This window comes from Bos javanicus, chromosome 1, assembly GCF_032452875.1.
Source record: "Bos javanicus breed banteng chromosome 1, ARS-OSU_banteng_1.0, whole genome shotgun sequence".
In the NCBI taxonomy this organism is placed as follows: domain Eukaryota; kingdom Metazoa; phylum Chordata; class Mammalia; order Artiodactyla; family Bovidae; genus Bos; species Bos javanicus.
The window spans coordinates 150,464,665-150,485,182 of record NC_083868.1 but is presented as its reverse complement, the minus strand read 5'-3'; the positions used below and the strand labels follow the sequence as shown (position 1 = coordinate 150,485,182).

At 42.9% G+C, this 20,518-nt stretch overlaps 1 protein-coding gene across 1 annotated transcript; it reads right to left on the bottom strand.

Moving 5' to 3' along the window:
• Positions 1 to 9,314: 9,314 nt before the first annotated feature.
• On the bottom strand, positions 9,315 to 15,350 carry KCNJ15 (potassium inwardly rectifying channel subfamily J member 15). The gene is made up of 2 exons (XM_061424841.1): positions 15,246 to 15,350; positions 9,315 to 12,784 (listed from the first exon to the last, which is right to left on the bottom strand). The coding sequence occupies exon 2, from the start codon at positions 12,762 to 12,764 to the stop codon at positions 11,637 to 11,639; it is 1,128 nt and encodes a 375-aa protein (XP_061280825.1). The 5' UTR covers positions 12,765 to 12,784; positions 15,246 to 15,350; the 3' UTR covers positions 9,315 to 11,636.
• Positions 15,351 to 20,518: the final 5,168 nt, after the last annotated feature.

Here is a 20,518-nt window from a genome sequence, read left to right as displayed (position 1 = left end):
AGGTCTCAGAGGGCCACAACCCTGCCTATGCTGACTTCAGACTTCTTGCCTCCAGAACTTTAAGTTAACAAATTTCCACTATTTTAAATCATCAAGTTTGTAATCTGTCACAGCAGCCCTAGGGAAAGAATACAAATAGCATGGCCCTCCCAGGAATCTGCTTTTATCTTCTAATGCAATAACAGTGACTGCAGCCATGAAATTTAATGAGGCTTGCTCCTTGGAAGGAAAGCCATGATAAACCTAGACAGTGTATTAAAAAGCAGAGATATCCCTTTGCCAACAAAAGTCTGTAGAGTGAAAGCTATAGTTTATCTAGTAGTCATGTACAGATGTGAGAGTTGGACCATAAGGAAGGCTGGGCACCAAAGAACTGATGCTTTCAAATTGTGGTGTTGGGGAAGACTCTGAGAGTCTCTCCGACAACAAGATCAAATCAGTCAATCCTAAAGGAAATCAACCCTGAATCTTCATTGGAAGAAATGATGCTGATGCTGATGCTGAAGCTCCAATACTTTGGCCACCTGATGCGAAGAGCTGATTCATTGGAAAAGACCCTGATGCTGGGGAAAATGGAGAGCAGAAGGCGAAGGGGGCGGCAGAGGATGAGATGGTTACATAGCATCACCGCCTCAATGGACATGAATTTGAGCAAACTTCAGAAGATAGCAGAGGACAGAGGAGGCTGGCATGCTATAGTCCATGGGGTCACAAAATGTCAGACACAACTGAGTGAGCAGCAACTCCTGTTGTGGTCAGCCTTTTTATGCCTGACTTCCAGCCTTAGATTTTAGACCCAGAAACAAGGTTTTGCTTGTTTCCTTTCTTCGCTGACTCTTCCTGGGAGTTGGGTCCTGTCTCTGATTTGCCTGCCGTGGGTTTGGGTCCTGAAGTTCACTCCCTTGATCTCCCCTCTTTGTGGTGGATTTATTCACTATGTCTCTCTCACTTGCTCCTCTCTTTACCCACCTGTCTGTGAAATAGGGAGATTTCCAGCTCAGTCTTCCTGAGCATCAGGACATATCTGTCAGAGCTTCACTCCACAGTCAACTTCCCTGGCATGTTTGCCCTGTGTTTCTAGCTTTTCTTGGTGTCTGGGTTCTGAGCCTGCCTGCTTAACCCTGGTCATTATGGTAGCAGTGACTGCATCTTCCAGGGCCACTCACTTGTCCCCACTAGGTCACCTACACTCAGGATCAAATTCTAGGGTATCTATCGGTTCTGTAGTGATTGCTCATCTCTACACAGCACTCTTTGTCTCTCCATCAGCCAAGATCTTAAAAATGATCTCCAAATATCTCTTGGAGGTTCTCTGAAAAGCCCAGTATAAATTCTTGCAAGTCAGGTTTTCAGAACTCAGCAAAATAACCCCTTGGAAACTTACCACTCTAACTGTATTGGCAGCACTTGGACAAATCCCTTATTATTTGCCTTGCTGCTCTTCAGTATTAGTTTAGCTTCCATGGGTCAGGTTTGTGGCAACATAGTAACTCAACTGTGGTTTGTTTTCACTTGACAAAAACACATGAAAGCTGAACAATGACTTCTTTGTTCCAAGAACATCAACTACCAAATCCTCCAGGCTCCTTTGTTCCAAGAATATCAACCACCAAATCCTCTAGGCTCCTTTGTAGGAAAAGAGCTTAGGAAGGAAGACGGACTTTCACTTTGGTCAGTCCTGGGTTTTCCTCCCAGCTCTGTCACTTCTTAGCTATGTGACTTTAGCCAAGTTGCTTAACTTCTCTGAACTTCAGTTTTATCACCTATAAAATGGGGATCATGACACACTTGCTTCCATGGTAGCTCAGTGGTAAAGAATCCGCCTGCTAATGCAGGAGATGTGGGTTCAATCCCCGGGTTGGGAAGATCCCCAGGAGAAGGAAATGGCCACCTGCTCCACTCTTCTTGCCTGGGGAATCCCATGGACAGAAGAGCCTCACGGGCTACAGTCCATAGGGTCATGAAAGAGTCAGACATGGTTTAGTGACTTAACAGCAACAACAACAATGCTTACCTGATTTAAGGAGATACAACTCAATCATAATGGATGTAAGGAACTTAGACGCGAACTAGCTACATACACTTGGCCACCAAGATCTTCCTCTGGAATTTCTTAATTCTGGTTACCACTCTGTCGATTCTTCGGCCAACTGTTCATCCCTACTCAGATAAACAGTCGGTTTGTTGGCTTTGTTTAAATCTTAGTGAGCAGTGTTCATATTCCTGTGCTCTTTTCTTTCACCTGATGGATTAATATCATTTCTACCTTCTGAATACTTATCCCATATGCTCAGCCTCTGAGTAACAGACCCCTGGTAGCATTCAGGGCCTCCATATAATTATTCCAGGCTCCCAGATTCATGCTTTCCCTGGGTGATCTATTCTATCATCACCAAGCTCTGGTTTTGACCCATCACATGGAGAAACCAGCTCCATGGTGAAATTCCCATGTTGTAAATCTAGGGGATGGACTATTAGACCAGAAGGGAGAGACCTACATCACTGCACTGGTTTGTTGGGTGACACGGGATGAGACATTGAACCTCAGTTCGCTGTAGGGTCTTCTGTAAAGTACAGAAACTAGACATGCTACACTTCCTTCATCGGCTATAAAATGGACCAGTAAGTGTTTTGAAGTGGCTTAAAGCATTAAGAACCTATGAGTGTGTGTCTTATTTGCTCTCTGCAAATCCAAGTTGAGACTGGAAGGCTTGGGGCTTGTGTGTATGTGTGTGTGTGTGTGTGTGTGTGGCTTATATAAGTAGAAGAGGCATGTTGCAACAGAACACGCTACAACATGCTTCCCATGTACCAGGTCAGCCCGATTGATGGTGGGAATGAGGGTTAGGAAAACCACATATAGTTCCATGTTGGTGCAGAATGGGGTGTCTGTTGCTTACAGCAGACTTATGGCAGATCTCTAAATCACATGCAGATCTTCAAACCACATATAAACTGAGATCTGACAGATTAATAGAGGTAAACAAGAAAGATACAGAAAACAGCTCTAGAGGCTGGTGCAAACACATGTGGGACATTCAAATATGAGATTCCCTGGTGGTTCAGTAAGAATCTGCCTGTCAATGCAGGAGACACAGGTTTGATCCCTGGGTCGAGAATATTCCCTGAAGAAAGAAATGGCAACCCCCTCCAGTATTCTTACCTGGAAAATCCCATGGACAGAGGAGGCTGGTGGGCTACTTAGTCCATGGGGTCACAAAGAGTCAGATGTGACTTAGCGACTGACCAAAAGCATGAGGTACTATAGAGGAAGTGTAAAATTCAAGTAAAGGGATAGAAAATTTGGGGACTAAAACCTCAAATGAGGTAGAAGTTTCTGGAAAGAATATGGACTTTTGCATTAAAAATTAAACCACAAAGCTTGTTTATCTGAAATCAAGGATTTCTGAGAAGAGAAATTATGGCTGCCAGGATGCTGTGTTTCCAGCCCAGAGCAAAGCTCCCGTGCTGCTGTGACAATGCCCCATACATTCACCGCCACAAAGACATGGTGTGGTGGAGGCAAACCTCTTTCATGTCTTGAACATAGACAGTTCAGTTCTTGGCCAAGGTCATCCCACGAGGGCAAGCAGATGCTTGAGATAATGGAGTAGATGATATGTGTCTGAGAAATTTCATGCAAATTGAAATTAATAAAATGTCCTCCAAACTGATGAGCCTTATTACTGTATTCCAGATTACTGTGCACTTTCTGGAAAACTTTTTTTTTTTTTTTTTTGGCCCAAACAGCATCCTCCAATTTGACTTCCTACCATATGCACCAACCTTTTATATTTCCACCTGTCACATGCTCACTAAAAGAAACTTATCTTGCCGTCACTGAAAATACCACAATGAATCACCCAAGATTTCAAAAGAGCTGTTCCAAGAAACACCTGTAGAAAGTTTGGAGCTGTGGCAGTCACTTTTTTGTGTGTGTGTGTGTGTGGTGTCCCCATAGGAGGACCGTGGCTGTCTCTTGGGTACAAATCTCTACAGTGTGGATCTTAAACAGCTGTGCTGCTTTGCGGTCACACCCATACTGATACCTTTAAGGCTTATATAATTATGTGCTTTCTTTTTACCCATAAAAGTAAAAAGGCAATGGAGTACAAGAAACTTTAGTAAGAAATAAGGTGCAGAAAGGATGTTGTTAAATTGTTAACTTGATCTTTAATCACTGACTAAAATAAAATGAGCAAGTAGAACATCACGGCAAAAGAAAGACATAAGGTAGAAATTTCATATTCTTTTCTTTGATTAGAAAAGAAACAAAATACATTCCTTTAGGCCCTGGTAGAAAATACCGTCTTAAAAAGTACCTGCTTATCCCCAAATTATTGTAATTACCATCATCAGAAAAAGATGTTTCAAATGAGAATTTTCTTCTGAGCTCTCTAGGAAAATATTAAATCCTTGTCCATCAAAGCATGAACTATAACATCATAACCCTTCCAATAAAATGAGAAGAAACTCAAGACTTCAAAATTAGCTTTATTGTATTTGCTATTATTTTATAGACGAGAGTGATTCTATATATATAATTAAAGACAGGTGATAGAGTTACATATAAAAACAAGAAATGGTTTGATAAATAGAGGGATGAATCCATAGAAAGTAAAAAGACCTATTTAAAGCTGATTGGTCATTGGGTTCAGTAGTGACTGAGTACACACACGTTAATTTGAGATTTCTAAAATGTACCAAATAGTAGCTCAACCTTGAGAAGCAGGAGTCACTGTTACGCTAAGACAAATTTAAGACTAGTTAAAAATCAGAAGAAAGCAAGGACATGCATCTTGCCACATGGTATAGCGATCAGATCAGATGGAGTGCTATATATAGCAAGAGAGCATGGTGTGACGGAGATTTTGGTAAATGCACACTGCCAGGATTTACAAAAAGTAGGACTGTTCGCTTGTAAAGTCTGCCTGTCATTTGGGATTTCCATCTTCATAACATTCCCGTGAATTTCATTAAGTGGTATTTTGGAGTGAGTCCTTTTGGAATGGAGAAGACTGTTTACCAAAGCATTCTTTTTTGTAACTTACAATTCCATGACACTCTACAGAAATAATTCTTCAAAAATAGATCCAAGTTGGCTGTCATCCTGCCTTCCTCTCCTGACTGCTGTTAAATACTTTCTGTCAGCACACAAACACAGCTTCCTCTTGTGATCTGGAAGTTTGTTTTTGTAAAAAGTCCCTGATACCGTCATACTTCCTGTAATGATTTTATTTCATACAACATCCTTAGTCTTAAGATTTGATTGCAGATGAAAGAATATGGTTACCTTATAGTAAACGGACAAAAAAAAAAAAAGTCATTCCTTTGAACTCCCATCCAATCATGCTCTTGGAACTCTTTACTTTTTCAGCAATATTAAAGACATTAGCAATAATAACAATCATAGGAATAAAAAGCTAAAAGGTCATACATCTTAGCTCGAAATCAACAGCTTCTGATTTTTTTTCTAAGAGAATGTGTACTATGCAATCAATTGTAGTAGCCCCCTTAGAGTCTAATTTTGAGTAGGTTCTATGTCTAACATGAATATTTTTGAGGGGTGAAATTAGGTATCTTAGATTGTTGTGAAGGCATGTATAGTAGATAAGATTTAGCCTTGAGGAAAGATAAGATCATAGCTAAGTACATCACAAGGTTGGAGCTGTTAAACAAAAAATGTGGTAATGGGCTTTTAGGCAGATGCCTTTATCTTTGGTTTTACCCATCTAGTGGTGGTTAGTAATACAAAATGATGTGCCCATTGTTCCCAGCCTTTCTGTGATAAACAAAGAGCATGCCCAGAATTTACCCAAAGTCCCTGCATTTGGCTGAAATTATCTTTACTAGGGGGCTTTCTAGGTGGCACAGAGGTAAAGAATCTGCCTACCAGTGCAGGAGACATGGGTTCAATCCCTGAGTTGTGAAGATCCCCTGAAGGAGGAAATGCAACCCACTCCAGTATTCTTGTCTGGAGCAAGACAAGAATCCCATGGACAGAGGAGGGCAGTGGGCTACAGTCCTTGGGGTCACAAAGAGCTGGACACGACTGAGCTCGCATGCACTGCACTACCTTTACTAATCACATGGCCTTTATCCACATATATGACACCTTTGGCATTTATGCTCATGTGCCAATTACACCTTTTGACTTCCATAATCAATTCTTGTAATTTTATTAGGAATTAACTATCCACTCCAATCAACAGCTTTTTCTCTGTCTTCTATTTTAACATACTAGCAACGTACTCATTGAAAGATAAGAGTTCCTATCCCCAGTTTTTAGGCATCTAAATAGATGCCTAGTACAAATTATTACTACTAATTTGGATTGTTTATTTTTAACCCACGGGTTTATTTGGCTTGCTAGAATGGTTGGCAAGGATGAGGTATAGACAACCAAGCACATGGGCAGTTGAGAGGAAACTGACTCAGGAGAGCTGACAGAGGATGAAGATGAAGTGAAATGCCTGGAGCTTTATTTTTGCCTCGTGTTTCTCTCTCATTATGTATCTAGTGGAAAAATTTTGGAAAAAAATGTTGGACTTAATTCATCAATGTTTCTTAAGAGTTAGGAAAATTGCTACCCCTGGGAAGCCAAAGGATATGATGATGGTTTGTTGTAATGTGAGACTGAATGACCAATATTTTCTCTGAAGTTCTTTTTCACTGGCAGAAGTCTGTTTACATGGAAGCCTAGCTAAGTCAACTATTAGCTTTTTTTTTTTTTTTTTTTACACCTTTCTCACTGCCTTCCTTACTCTGAAGACAAAGACTTTGTTTCAGATTTCTTTTAAAAAATCAAAACAACAGAACAGCAATTAAGAAAAAGTCTACCAAAGAATATACAAATGCCTCAAGAAGTAACTGCTTTATTTTTTTAATCTAATTCTAATTATAAAATTAAACTCTAATTATACTTTTTCATTGCAAATTCTTACTCTGGAGACTCAAAGTCTTCTTACAAGGTACCTTACTCTGAGAGAATAAGCCACTCTTTGCTGCCCAGAAACCCAAGGACGGGTTGGCAGGACATTCTGATTAAAGATAAACTGAAATTCACAAAAGGCAAAGTGTATGTATTAATAGTTAATCAATTAGAAGTGAAATGTTAAGCTTTAGACCTTCAGGGCTAAGTCTTTCTAAGGGAAGAAAATTAAGTGCACCTTGGACTTACACAGAGTCAATTGCTGACACACACATGCACAGTGCAGAACTTGGAAATTAAGACTTGAAATGCTGCCACCTTTCACTTGAGAAAAAAATCCCTTCCAGAAGGCTATGATAAAATAGCCTGCATTCAAAACTAGCTATTTCAAATATTTAACAGAAAAAAAAAAATATATATATATATATATATAGCATGCATGAAAGCCAAGAGCGAGAGGCTGGACGGTTTGCTATTGTCACATCATTGGATGTCTAACTCTTTGACCAGAGACCAGGTACAGAACCATGCCTGAAGATGAGGCTGCTCCTTTACTGAAGTACCAGGGCAAAGGCTTCAGGTCTTCCTGACTTTGCTTTTTTCTTTTCTTCTTTCTCCAGATGGAGTCCTGAGGATTCAAGAAGGAAGAAAGAGTCATCCTGCAGAAGTGTCCCTTTTTAAAAAAGTCTGACTCATTTAATCAACCCTGAATATTCATTGGAAGGATTGATGCTGAAGCTCCAATACTTTTACCACCTGATATGAAAAGCTGACTCTTCAGAAAAGACCCTGATGCTGGGAAAGACTGAGGTCAAGAGGAGAAGGGGGTGACAGAGGATGAGATGGTTGGATGGCATCACTGATTTGATGGACATGAGTTTGAGCAAACTCCAGGAGATAGCAAAGGATAAGGGAAGCCTGGCATGCTGCAGTCCTTGGGGTCACAAAGAGTCAAACATGATTGAGAGACTGAATACAACAAAATTTACATTTTTATGGGATTGAAATCAGTTAATTCAGAGAAAAATCAGACGAAATAATTGTCTAAATACCTAGTCCACTCATTCATGGCACTTTTTACTTTTCAGTTCAGTTCAGTTCAGTTCAGTCGCTCAGTCGTGTCCAACTCTTTGCGACCCCATGCATCGCAGCACACCACGCCTCCCTGTCCATCACCAACTCCCGGAGTTCACTCAGACTCACGTTCATCAAGTCAGTGATGCCATCCAGCCATCTCATCCTCTGTTGTCCCCTTCTCCTCCTGCCCCCAATCCCTCCCAGCATCAGACTCTTTTCCAATGAGTCAACTCTTCATGTGAGGTGGCCAAAGTACTGGAGTTTCAGCTTTAGCATCATTCCTTCCAAAGAAATCCCAGGGCTGATCTCCTTCAGAATGGACTGGTTGGACCTCCTTGCAGTCCAAGGGACTCTCAAGTGTCTTCTCCAACACCACAGTTCAAAAGCATCAATTCTTTGGCACTCAGCCTTCTTCACAGTCCAACTCTCACATCCATACATGACCACAGGAAAAACCATAGCCTTGACTAGCCGGACCTTTGTTGGCAAAGTAATGTCTCTGCTTTTGAATATGCTATCCAGGTTGGACATAACTTTCCTTCCAAGGAGTAAGTGTCTTTTAATTTCATGGCTGCAGTCACCATGTGCAATGATTTTGGAGCCCAGAAAAATAAAATCTGACACTGTTTCCACTGTTTCCCCATCTATTTCCCATGAAGTGATGGGACCGGATGCCATGATCTTTGTTTTACTTTTAACCAGTTCTTTTAGGTTTCTGGAGTCATTTCTGGGCTGTAATTTCCTGATAAGTAAGAAAGAAAACCAAAGATGGTTTGTCTTGGTCACTGAGTGAATCTTTACTGGACTGTTTGGTGCCATTGCCTACTGGATGCCACGTCAGCACAATGCTGTTGTCGTTGTTTAGTTGCAAAGTTGTGTCTGACTCTTTGGCTACCCCATGGACTGTAGCTTGCCAGATTCCTCTATCCACAGCAAGAATACTGGAGTGGGTTACCATTACAATGCATTTTATTACATAAGACACGGCTTTCAGATTACACTAACTTGCTGCTGTTTACATTGTGATTTCTCAAATGGAACAGGATAGTTCTGAACAATTGCACTAAGAAGGCTTGATGCCCTGGAAATGTTTCAAAATGCAAAAACCCTTTTTATGGGTCAAAACACTCTATTAGTTTGACTGTCCTTAGTTGGATGTTGAGTATGAGTCTGTTTCAGTCAGATTCATGTCCAGATATAATCAAATAATTTTGCCACCTGAATCCTTTTGTGAGCATGTTAATACGAAAGGATTTTGTACAAAGTAATAATAAGTAAGTGTGCTTGGAAAATACTAAGCTTCAAATCAGACACAACTTTAGTGCTATTTATTGAATAGTTTCTTATAACATGATTTATTGACTGGTACAAGTATTGGGTTTTGAGAAACTACATATTTATTTTGTATGTATTGCAGATCAGATGATCAAGTCTTCCATATTTGGCCAAAACAGATATGCAAAGTGAACATAAAGAAAGACTTTTCAATCTTATGCCATATCATTGTACCATATACAATATAAGTATGTAAGATTCCCCATCTTCATCACACTTAAATTAGCACTGATGTAAATCTGTGAAAAAACTTTATGGTACAAGCAAAAAATTGTAAACATGCCGAGGCATTATTTTCCTGTGATTTCACTACATTATACAATTAAAAAGTTTAATAATTGAAAGGGCTAATATCTAACTACACTAACGTGATTTTTTAAGAAGAATGAAGATCTAAAACAAACTGCCATAAAGTGATCAACAGAAACAAACAAAAAAAAAACTTCCTGAATAACTGAAGACAATAACTTCTTGTGCGCTAGGATTGTTTTTTAAACTTTTACAGCTTCAACTCCATTGTTTTCATACCTAAATGTTCACTTCTGGGTCAGAGGTTTCAGGCACATTTTCTGTTTAATGGAGGGAGACTTGAGATTATGGTAACATATGATATGACACCGTTTCACAGACAACCTGAATCCAGATTACAGGCCCTGTTTGCTCCGAGTCCCAGCGCTCCCATTCTTAAAGAACCAAATAAACATGAGCACATTTGTCGAAGATTTGCTGTCTTAATCACAAATGTCTTTGTGGATGGTTTCCACAACCATGACGGAAGAGCCAGGAGGAGCATGCCTATGTATGTGTGTGTGTGTGTGTTTAGGTCTATGTGTGTGCAGGTCAGTGTATGCATACAAATGGGGTCACGCACACATCCATTCTTCTTGAATGAATGTTCAAATCTGTCCTTGTCTGAATGAAATGAGAGTTCACCTTTCGCAGATTTAGCCAATCCTAGCGCATTGATTCTCCGCCCCCAAAGAAATGCTCTAAATCTTGCCAAAATCCAAACGTTACTCTGTAACACTGAGTTGTATGAGACTTATTTCAATACTGAGAGCACCCTTTACATGCTATCAGGTATCAAGCTTTGTTCATGCTTTAAGGAGTCATCTGCATTTGAACCCCTTAGCCTTGGCTCCTCCTGTTCTTCATGGCCCCAGCCAAACTCCTGGATTTCAAAGTAGGAGCAAATTTTCGATTGTTATGAAGCTGAAATTTTCTTTTGTGCTGATTGTAATCAACAAGCATGTACTTGACTTGAGAGAGACAACCATTACTATCAAGAGTTATTTTGTTCTTGAAATGTCCATGCCAGTTCCTCTGTGGATAAGGTATTTTAACAGAAAGGAAGGAAACCCCTGAAAGGAATATTGGGCCATAATAAAGAACGGGATAAGGGATGAGCAGAGTCCCCTGGCTTCAGAAAGTTACTTCAGAAACTCTGTTGGGAGTGAAGCTTTTCAAAATTTCATTTTTGCATGAATCACTTGGCGATTCTGTTAATATACAGACTATGACTCTCTAAGCCCATGTGGGGCTAATGTACTAATAAGGCTCCTGGATGATGCTGATGGGTGCTGCTTGTGAACTTCATTTTAAATAAAAAGGGGCTAGTACATTTCAACAAAAAATTTAATGTGAACAATCACATCAGCTCCATTTGCATATTTTTACAACAGTTCATTTCTAATTTGATCAATTTCACTCTATACAACAACATTCACTGAAAAAGGTAAAAACGGAATTATACTTTGTGAATACAGAGTCCCTTTGCCCCAGTTTATGTTTGACCAGATAGCCTCCATTATAAATACTGTTTTCTCTGCTTGAAAAAAACGAGTGTGTTTTAAAGCAACAATGTAAGTGGATACCGAACCACATTTCAGCTCTTGGTTGTGATGTCTTTCATACTTGGACTGAATAAATACCTTATATTATAGCTGACGTCCTTGTATAAGAAGTACATTTCCTTTCAGTATCAGCATCCTGAAATGTCTGTCCACTCAGCAGGACATTGTTCCCATAGCCCTCCACCAGCTTTTTTGAAATGCAGCCCCCTTTTGGAAAATTTGAATTTAGGGAGTTCGCTTCAGACAGAGCATTGAAGAAAGGAACCCTTTCAGATGTGGCAAAGGTTGTTTAAAGCCATCAGATCAGAGGAACAGGTCTGTAACACGCGCAGTGTTTCAGGGTGTGTCCACACATTTTCAGTTCCCTGGTGATCTCGGTGTTGGAAGGGATCTCAGATGCGAAAGCCGCTCGGAGATAAGCCGAGGCAACACCACTGCCGTCAGACATTGCTCTGCTGCAGCAAAAGCGTTCTCAGCTCTCTTTCCCTCTGATCCTCCTGCCTGTATTTCTCTTCGAGTTTCTGCTTCTCAGAATCCGCGCAGTAAAAGGTACAATCCGGGCTCTTCCGGATCTGTTCAAACTGACTGAAGTCAGCCACGTACTTGCCGGTTTTCGAGAGAGAGACGACAGGCACAAACTCAAAGCCCCAGTAGATCTCCTCCGGGATGTAAGATGTGCGGCTCTGGCACACGGCGCTGGTGGACTCCACGGTGGCATTGAGGAGGACCACCAGCTCAAACTCCTTCTCCTTCAGGTTTTGGGGGGTGAGATCCCGCAGGGGGCTTGTCTCATCCAGCACATGGTAGAACGTCATGGGCAGGATGAGAAAGGGGCTCTCAGAAGAGGAGTCCACGTGGAACTTGACGGTGGCCTGGTTCAGGAGGATCTGCTCGCCCTCCTTGGTGACGTGGGTCTGGAGGAGCTTCCCCGAGAGCTGGCACTGGATCAGGAGACTCTTCCTCATGTTGGCCACCTGGATCACCAAGCACAGCTTCCCGTTCTGCTTGGTGATAACGGCGCAGTGGCTGAACTTGATGGTCTCCGCCCGCTTTTTGGGTCTGGCGATTTTGGCCAGGAAGGTGCCCGTGATGAAGATCTCAATCAAGGTGGTGATGACCAGCTGGGCCACCAAGAGGAAGATGGCATGAGGGCATTCCTCGGTGATGGAACGGACTCCGTAGCCGATGGTCGTCTGGGATTCCAGGGAAAACAGAAACGCCCCAGTGAGGGAGTCCACTCTCATGATGCATGGGGTGTGATTGGAAGGGGGCTCACTGGGCTCCAGGTCCCCATGGATAAAGGCGATGGCATAGTAGATCACCCCGAACAGGAACCAGGTCATCACGAACGTGGCAGCAAACAGGGTGAGCTTATATCTCCACTTCATGTCGATGACGGTGGTCCACAAGTCTTGGAGGTAGAGCAAATATATGCCATCCACTTTGTCAATTCTCACGTTGCTGTGCCCGCTCTTGGACATGACTCGGGGTCTGCTGGCCTTGAGGCCAGCACCAGCGGTGTGCTTCACCAGGGGCGCGCTGGCCATGCTGATGTGAATCGGGTCCATGGACCAGCTCACAGGGTCACCTAAGGAAAGGACAAAGGAAGATGTCCCCTTACTGTCACGTGTCCGGAAAGTAGAAACAGGATACTCCTATGAGATAAAAGTGAATGTACACGGAAGTTCACAAGAAAGGTGAAGACTGAAGGCCAGATTCATGGATGTGTACTTGGGGATGGTGGTAGGACAGAGTGTGGAGCAGAGACTGGAGACAAAGAGACTGGGGTTAAATTCTTTCTTTCCAACTTACTCACTGTGTGACTGGGGCATGCTATTTAACCTCTCCGGACCCCAGCTACCTAATCTGTGAACTAGGAATACAGTCTACTTCTCAGAGTTTTTGTGATGGTTGAATGAGATAATGGCTGTAAAGTGTCAAAACAGAACTTCACACTCAAATGCAAATCTTCTCTTTCTGATATCATACTCACAAGCATCCACCCCACAGAGTATTATGAATATTTATGTATATTCCGCTTTCAAGGATTTTCAAGTATAGAAAATTAAAAAATAAGTTGACTTAGCATAGGGCCAGTACTGATATAAATAAAATGCACCATCCACAAGATACTTTTTGATATAGTGATGGAAAATGTTAGCACAAACTTTAAAACCTTGGGTACTATTCATAAAAATTTTTTTAAAGCTGTTCTTTTGCATGATATAGCAATAGCCATTAATAGCCATTGATTTCCCCCCATAGTCTGATGAATTATTTGGAATCCTTGATCTGTCCCAGTTTTTGATTACAATGGGAAAGATCAAGTTATCCAACAGCCAAAAACAAACTTAGAACAAATAATCAAACTTTATTAATGGCTGGTTATGCTGAGATAAAAGTTATCAATATAGAATATTAGGCGTGGCATTTAGGTATGGCACAAAAATCCTGCCTTACTTCTTTTGAGCTAAGTAGAACCAGCCTAAGTATCTATTTTAAAGAGCTAGTGAACAAATACATGAGTACAGGCATCTGACAATGTAGCAGAACAGACTTGCCTGCAAGAGGTACTAGGCTGCCATGCTGAGCCCCAGAGAACGCTCCACATTTACAGACAGGGAAAAGCTGGGGTGAGGCCACACAGCATCTTATAATGCCTGCCTTGTGACTGAGATAAGTTACCCCTACATTCCTTGGAAAAGATAATGTGAATGATTACAGGGTAACCACCTGGTTGGCATGATTTTCCACCTCAGTGGCATTTTAATAATAATAAAAAATTTCTCCCTTTAAAATGACACTGGTATACAGTGGTCTATGATTCATGCAGTAATCTTTGCTGTTGGAATAATGTTTTCTCAGCAGAGTTTCTAAAATAATCCTCTGGGCAAATCCCTTCAAGGAATCTGAAACTGTATCCATTAAAGGCTAACACCTGTTGAGGATACGGCTAATCTGTTGGGCTTTTTAGTTTTCCTCTTGCACTGTTAAAGTGTGCCATTTACTGCCTGCCCCTTGAAATGATCTTTTCTTTTTTCTCAGAAAAGGGGAGTCTCTTTTTCATTTTCCTTGCAAAGAATGGCCCTATGTTATCCAGAATTTATTTTTCTTGTTGAAGCCTATTCCACTAATTCGGGGACCAGTCTAGATGAAAAGTAGGCTTCCCTGGTGATTTAGACAGGAAAGAATCTGCCTGCAATACAGGAGACCCGGGTTCGATCCCTGGATCAGGAAGCTCCCCTGGAGAAGGGAATGGCAACCCACTCCAGTGTTCTTGCCTGGAGAACCCCATGGACAGAAGAACCTAAAGGGCCACAGTCCATGGGGTTGTAAAGAGTTAGACACGACTGAGTGGCTAACACTTAGATGAAAAGTACAGGATATAATTTAGTGTGGGCTTTATCAGACCCTCAGCAGCCCCTCTCAGGAATCAAGAGGAAAGCGACCACAGTGGAAGTTTGGAAACATAATGCCAGGCTGGCATGCCCAAGTGCCTAGTCAAGCTCAGAACATGGGCGCTGGCAAAGACAAACGTAGCTTACGGACAAGTAACTGCATGAGCTTAAAATAAAACAAAGCTCTTAGGGGCAAGTGCATGCCATTCAACCCACTGAAGTGAAAACAGAAGCTTAAGTTTTCTTGTGCGCATGGTACACAACTGTCCTGCGGCACAAACGAAGCTCCCAGCTCAGCCTTCTGCCAGAGGCTGGGAGACTTGGCCCTGTTGTTACAAAGGCAGGGCCATGACGCTTCTGTTTTAACCTCTCCTTCAAAGGGGCAGAGGCTAGGGATGAGCTGACTCTGTCTCCTCTCTCTCCCCAAAGCTCCTGTGCTACAGTTTTGCACAGCTGTTGTTGGAATCAATGACCCCAACGGCCATCTGAGTATGGGGGTCATATACGGGGGAAGAAAACCTAGATGGATGGGGATAAGGGCCTTGGGATCAGCCTCTCACTGTGGAAAAGAGTGGCTGGTGGACAGCACCCCAAGGCTAAACACCCACTCCCTCCCTCCCAACACCCCGTGCCCCCAGAACCGCATGCTACCTGGGGGCTCACTCGGCAGGCGGGTCAGATGGTGTCTTCTCCAAGGCAGGTGGATGGTCCTCACTCCCCTTCGCCCACCTGGCTACCATGGGACTCTGCTACTTCCTGAAAGAAAGAGGGCCACGTGGAGCTCACAGGTGTTTACTAAGAAACTGACCCAGTGAAACTGACCCTCAGCGTTCACCTTCCACCCCCGCACCCCCTGGCGATCTGGCAGGGTGCCCAGAATAGATCAAAGCTCAAGGAGTGTTTCAGGAATGAAACTGAAGCCCCAGCCACAATCCTCACTGTAGAATTCCCACCCTCTGGAGGGAGCTCAGTAGTAAAACACCCTGGAAAGAGTGGGTTAACTCACCCCCACAGAAGCCCACTATCAACTGGCCGGCAAACAGGGAGGCAGGAAGGGGAAGTGCAGAGGAAGTAAACAGTGAGAATTGGAAGGGAAGAGTCTAGAATATTTTTACCGCCTGTGGAAATGCATTATTACTGTTGAGTCATAGAACATTAGAGTTTAAAAGAATGTCAGAACCAAGGCATCTGACACACGGTTTTCAAATGAGGAGACCTGGGAGGTTGCAGTGACTTGTCTTGCCCATGGCAGAACGAACAAGCTCCAAAGTCTTTGGGAGCTAGACCAGCGTTCTTGTCAGCACACAAATCCCTCTTAAACCTCCGAAGTTTAATGCAATCTGTTCTGATGTCACTAGGCTCTTTGGCATTTTGGCATGCTCCTTTTCTGAAATAGTTTTTACTAAACTCTACTTATATATATATGGTAAGAATGGAAGATCAAAGAAATGAACTACTGTGAGCTGGAACACACCATCCCATCAAAGAGAAACCTACCTGTAAATGGACAGAGAGACCCTGACCAATTAGGAGAAATACATATGCAAACACTAAGCAAGAACAGAGTAAGGACGGAGCCAGAAATGGTCCAAATTGGGAAGTGTTAGTCACAGTCATATCTTACTGTGTGACTCCACGGACTGTAGACTCTGTCCATGGAATTCTCCTGGCAAGAATACTGGAGTGGATTGCCATTCTCTTCTCCAGCGGCTCTTCCTGACCCAGGGATCGAATTCAGGTCTCCCGCATTATGGGCAGATTCTTTACCATCTAAGCCATCAGAGAAGCCCAAAGTGGGAAGGATACAGAAAATAAAACGACAGTAATGAAGATTCAGGTGAGTGGCAACAACACTAAAGCTTCAGATCACCAATTACAGTACTCATCATCATAAACAGATAACACTAGAGCCAGGGACCAGCCTCTCTCCTAGGTGCTTTTCATGTGTGGCCATAATTAGCCCTCAGAGCATCCCCATAAGGAGGAAACAGGGCCACAGAAAATCCAAGCTCTCAACAGCTGGCACTGGGCAGAAGGGTCCCTGTGAAGCCCCTGTGCCCACATTCTTGACCAGCCTGACGAAGACGCTCAGACCCTAAGTGCCTGAGAACTTCCTGGCAGGCTTGGCATTTTCGATTTGGTAGGTTTGGTGTGGAACCCCCAAAAACTGCAGGTCTGAAGAGTTCCCAGATGATGCTGCTGCTCCAGGAACACACTTTGAGAACCAACACACTGGATACAGAAATTGAATCATTATCAACATCTTAACAGCTCTCCCCTCTTGGTGAATATCCTATCCCCAACTCGCCCTTAGAGTCCTGAAGTAACACTATTGCATATAGACATGGAGAACATCTGCTTATTACTTTCCAGAAATTCCCAGTCTCCACGATCCTTATAAATAAAGGAAAGCCAGTGACTCAGTGGCCCACGGCTAAGTATTAATTCTTTAAAGGAGCAGTAGGGCTCCCCTGGTGGTTCAGCGCCAAAGAATCTGCTTGCCAATGCAGGAGACACGGATTCAATCCCTGATTAGGGAAGATCCTGCATGTCAGAGAGCAACTGAACCCAGCCACCACAAATAGACTGTGCCCTAGAGCCCAGGACCTGCAGCCACTGAAGGCCACGCACCGAGGGCCTGTTTCCACAGCAAGAGAAGCCGCCACAGTGAGGGGCCTGCATACCGCAACTCAAGAGTCACCTCCATTCTTCACAACTAGAGAAAAGCTTGCTCAGCAACAAAGACCCCGCACAGCCAAAAGGAAGACAGATAAATAAATAAAATTATTTTTTTAAAGTAGCAATATATGGAGAATCTGATCAAAACTATAATACATTATCTATATTCATCATATAAATGTCATATACATATTGTGTTACAGAATATGTAAGCATTATATGCAATAAAATTTATGTTATATAACATTTACAGTAAACATGTTTATGTTTACTATACAATTTATGCTTATAATAAAATTTATGTTATATAACATTTACAGTAAACATACAGTAAACATTTATATTACATTAAATATTTAATGTAATATAAATAATGCTAGTAGACATATTAGCCAACATTAAGCATAGGCAAGTCTTTCATTTCCACAATAGACTTTCACCCACAACTTTTACTAACTAAACTGTGTTTACAGAGTATTTGACTCTCAAAAATGGGATAATCGTGCTAACTTTCATGTAACACTTGGTTAGGAAAAGAAAATATGGTTTAAGAAGGTTTTTTTTTTTTTTCTCTTAATACAACACTGAGAACTTCTAAGAATTTAGAACTCTTCTGAGTCAAATTTTGGAAGTTTTCAGTTTGTCCATCCTGGGAAAAAGTTCTGTGTTCCATGGTGGGCTAACAGAATGCATGCAGTTGCAGAAAACAATAATTTAAAAATGAGGAGACAGTCGCTCCCTAAACCTGGAGCTTCTCAATCACGCCTCCAGTGATATCATTCTACATACCTTCAAACGGGGTGGCAAGGCTTAAAGTAAAATTCAAATCCAACTACAACTTCCTGATTTCCAGACTAGAATTGGAATTTGAGGGACTCTGACTTGAGAACGCTGGCAAAACAGCTGCCTGTTTGTAAGAAAAGTTGCTTTAAAAGCTTTCTCAGGTGTCAAATATTTCTGACGAAGCAAACTTTTGATGATCTCTCTCTTTGCTACGAATCCGAAACACCTGGCTGATATTTTACTTGAAGGGTACATGGGTTTAAATATTAAGTGCTGAAATATGTTTTTTAAAAAGTGCTTGACAAGAATGTAGTTGGGGTTCACTGCACTCCAAAGGTTTAAACGTAATGGAAAATAAACTCAGCGAGGCTTAGCTATCCTGTCTTTGGGTCCTGTGACTGTGGTCACATAAACACGCGGGGGGGCCTTTGGCGCTGGCCTCCCGCCATCTTCCCCCCGCTCTTCCGAGCAGCCTCGGCCTCGCTCCAGCGGCTGCGCCTCCTTCTCTGAATACGCTTCTTGGCTTCCTGCGCGTCAGCTGAGGGCACGGATGGCTTTGCCCAGGTGGCCTCAGAACTGGGCGTGCTCATTAACGACAACAAGGTGCCCCGAGTGGCCCCTCAACAGGTTCCCAAGGGTGCCCCTTTGGTTGTTATCTGCCGGGGAAATGACTCTTTCCTCCTGCAAACCCTTCTGAGGACTAAGGGTGGCTGGGAGGACTGGCAAGTTTGAGAGGCTATGCCGTTGGACATTCTCCTCCATGAGGAATATGAGGATCTGGTTAAGGTTACGGCAAATTCACCACCCGGTGTCCTGTATCTTAATGAGCTGTCTTTGAAAAGAGGAACTTGGAGCCTCATTGGGGGAGCCACGGTCGCTTTTCCTTGTGGTGGTTGTGGCTTCCAGTCTCTGGGGGGCCCATCGTCAGTCTATGAGCCTCCTTCCCCGAGGCGGTTCTGCTGGGGGATGTGTGTTCATCCTCTGGGTCAGATGTGGTCACGTGACTGCTTCGGCCAATGGCGTGTCCGCTGCGGGGACCCAAGTCTCACCTGAACGGAGTGAGGATGGCTCAGTTCTGGTTCTGCCCCTGCTCTCAGGGGAGGCTCGGAGTGGACCGTTTCTTCCTCTTGACAGCGATGGGGACTGGGGTGGGGTGAAGTGAGCTGCAGCTGAACCCAGGCTGACTCGTAACACGGGAAAGAAAAGAGTCCCGTGACCTTGTTGAGTTCTTGGACTTGTCTGATACTGTAAGTGTAAGTGTTAGTCGCTCAGTAGTGCCCGACTCTTTGCGAACCCATGGACTGCAGCCCACCAGGCTCCTCTGTCCATGAGACTTTTCCAGGCAAGGATACTGGAGTGGGTCGCCATTTCCTTCTCCAGGGGATCTTCCCAACCCGGGGATCAAACCCAGGTCTCCTGCAGTGCAGGCAGAATCTTTACAGACTGGGCTACAAGGGAAGCCCCTTGTCTGATACTGAGACACAACCTGGTGAAAGTCTGACTGCAGCGATACTCTTAGTACATATTTTTGTATTTCAGGACTAAGTGTCTGATTTAAAAGGTACTGTATTTAAAGAAAACAGGTGAAGTCTTGAAATAGCCCTCAGTGTGAACTTCAAATGTTGGTCTATGGCTAAACACCGAATAGGAAAAGAATATTTATACTACCATGTGTAAAATAGATAGCTGGTGAGAAGTTGCTATATAACACAGGGAGCCCAGCCTGGCACTCTGCGATGACCTAGATGGGTGATGGGGGGTGGGAGGGATGCTCAAGAGGGAGGGGACACGTGTACTTATGGCTGATTTTCATTGTAGTAATGCAGAGACCAGCACAGCATGGTGATTTTCCTCCAATTAAAAAATAAAGAAAAGAAATATAAACCTCTTAAGATTTCAACAGGAAGAAAGATTTGCCTGATCCTGAAAGACAGCATAGAAAAAGTGAATAATTTTTCTCTTTCCAATACTTTGACATTGTGACTTAAATTTCTCAGGATAAGGCGATTTTTCAGGGTAAGATGTAAGAGCCTCAGATCCTGTTGTTCTTATTTCTGTGGCGCAAGAAGCCAGTGTTTAAGGATCATGTAGCACCATGATCTGTGATGCCCAGCATACCAGACCTTATGTCATTGGTAGCCTTCATGTGGGGTGGGCGCTGCTTAAAAAGGGACTGGGCCCTTTTCAAACCCTGGTGGCTCCGATGGTAAAGAATGTGCCTGCAATATGGGAGACCCAGGTTCGATCCCTGGGTTGGGAAGATCCCCTGGAGAAGGAAATAACAACCCACTTCACTATTCTTGCCTGGAGAATTCCATGGACAGAGGAGCCTGGCAGGGTATAGTCCATGGGGTCGCAAGAGTCAGACATGACTGAATAACATACACACACACAGTATTTTATTTAATCCTTCTCTTTACCTTGTGAAGAAAGTGTTTTCTCGATTTTCTAAATGAGGAAAC

Bases quoted from the DNA above. Each gene is read 5' to 3' on its own strand.
- KCNJ15 (XM_061424841.1), bottom strand. From the start codon at position 12,764: ATGGACCCGATTCACATCAGCATGGCCAGCGCGCCCCTGGTGAAGCAC.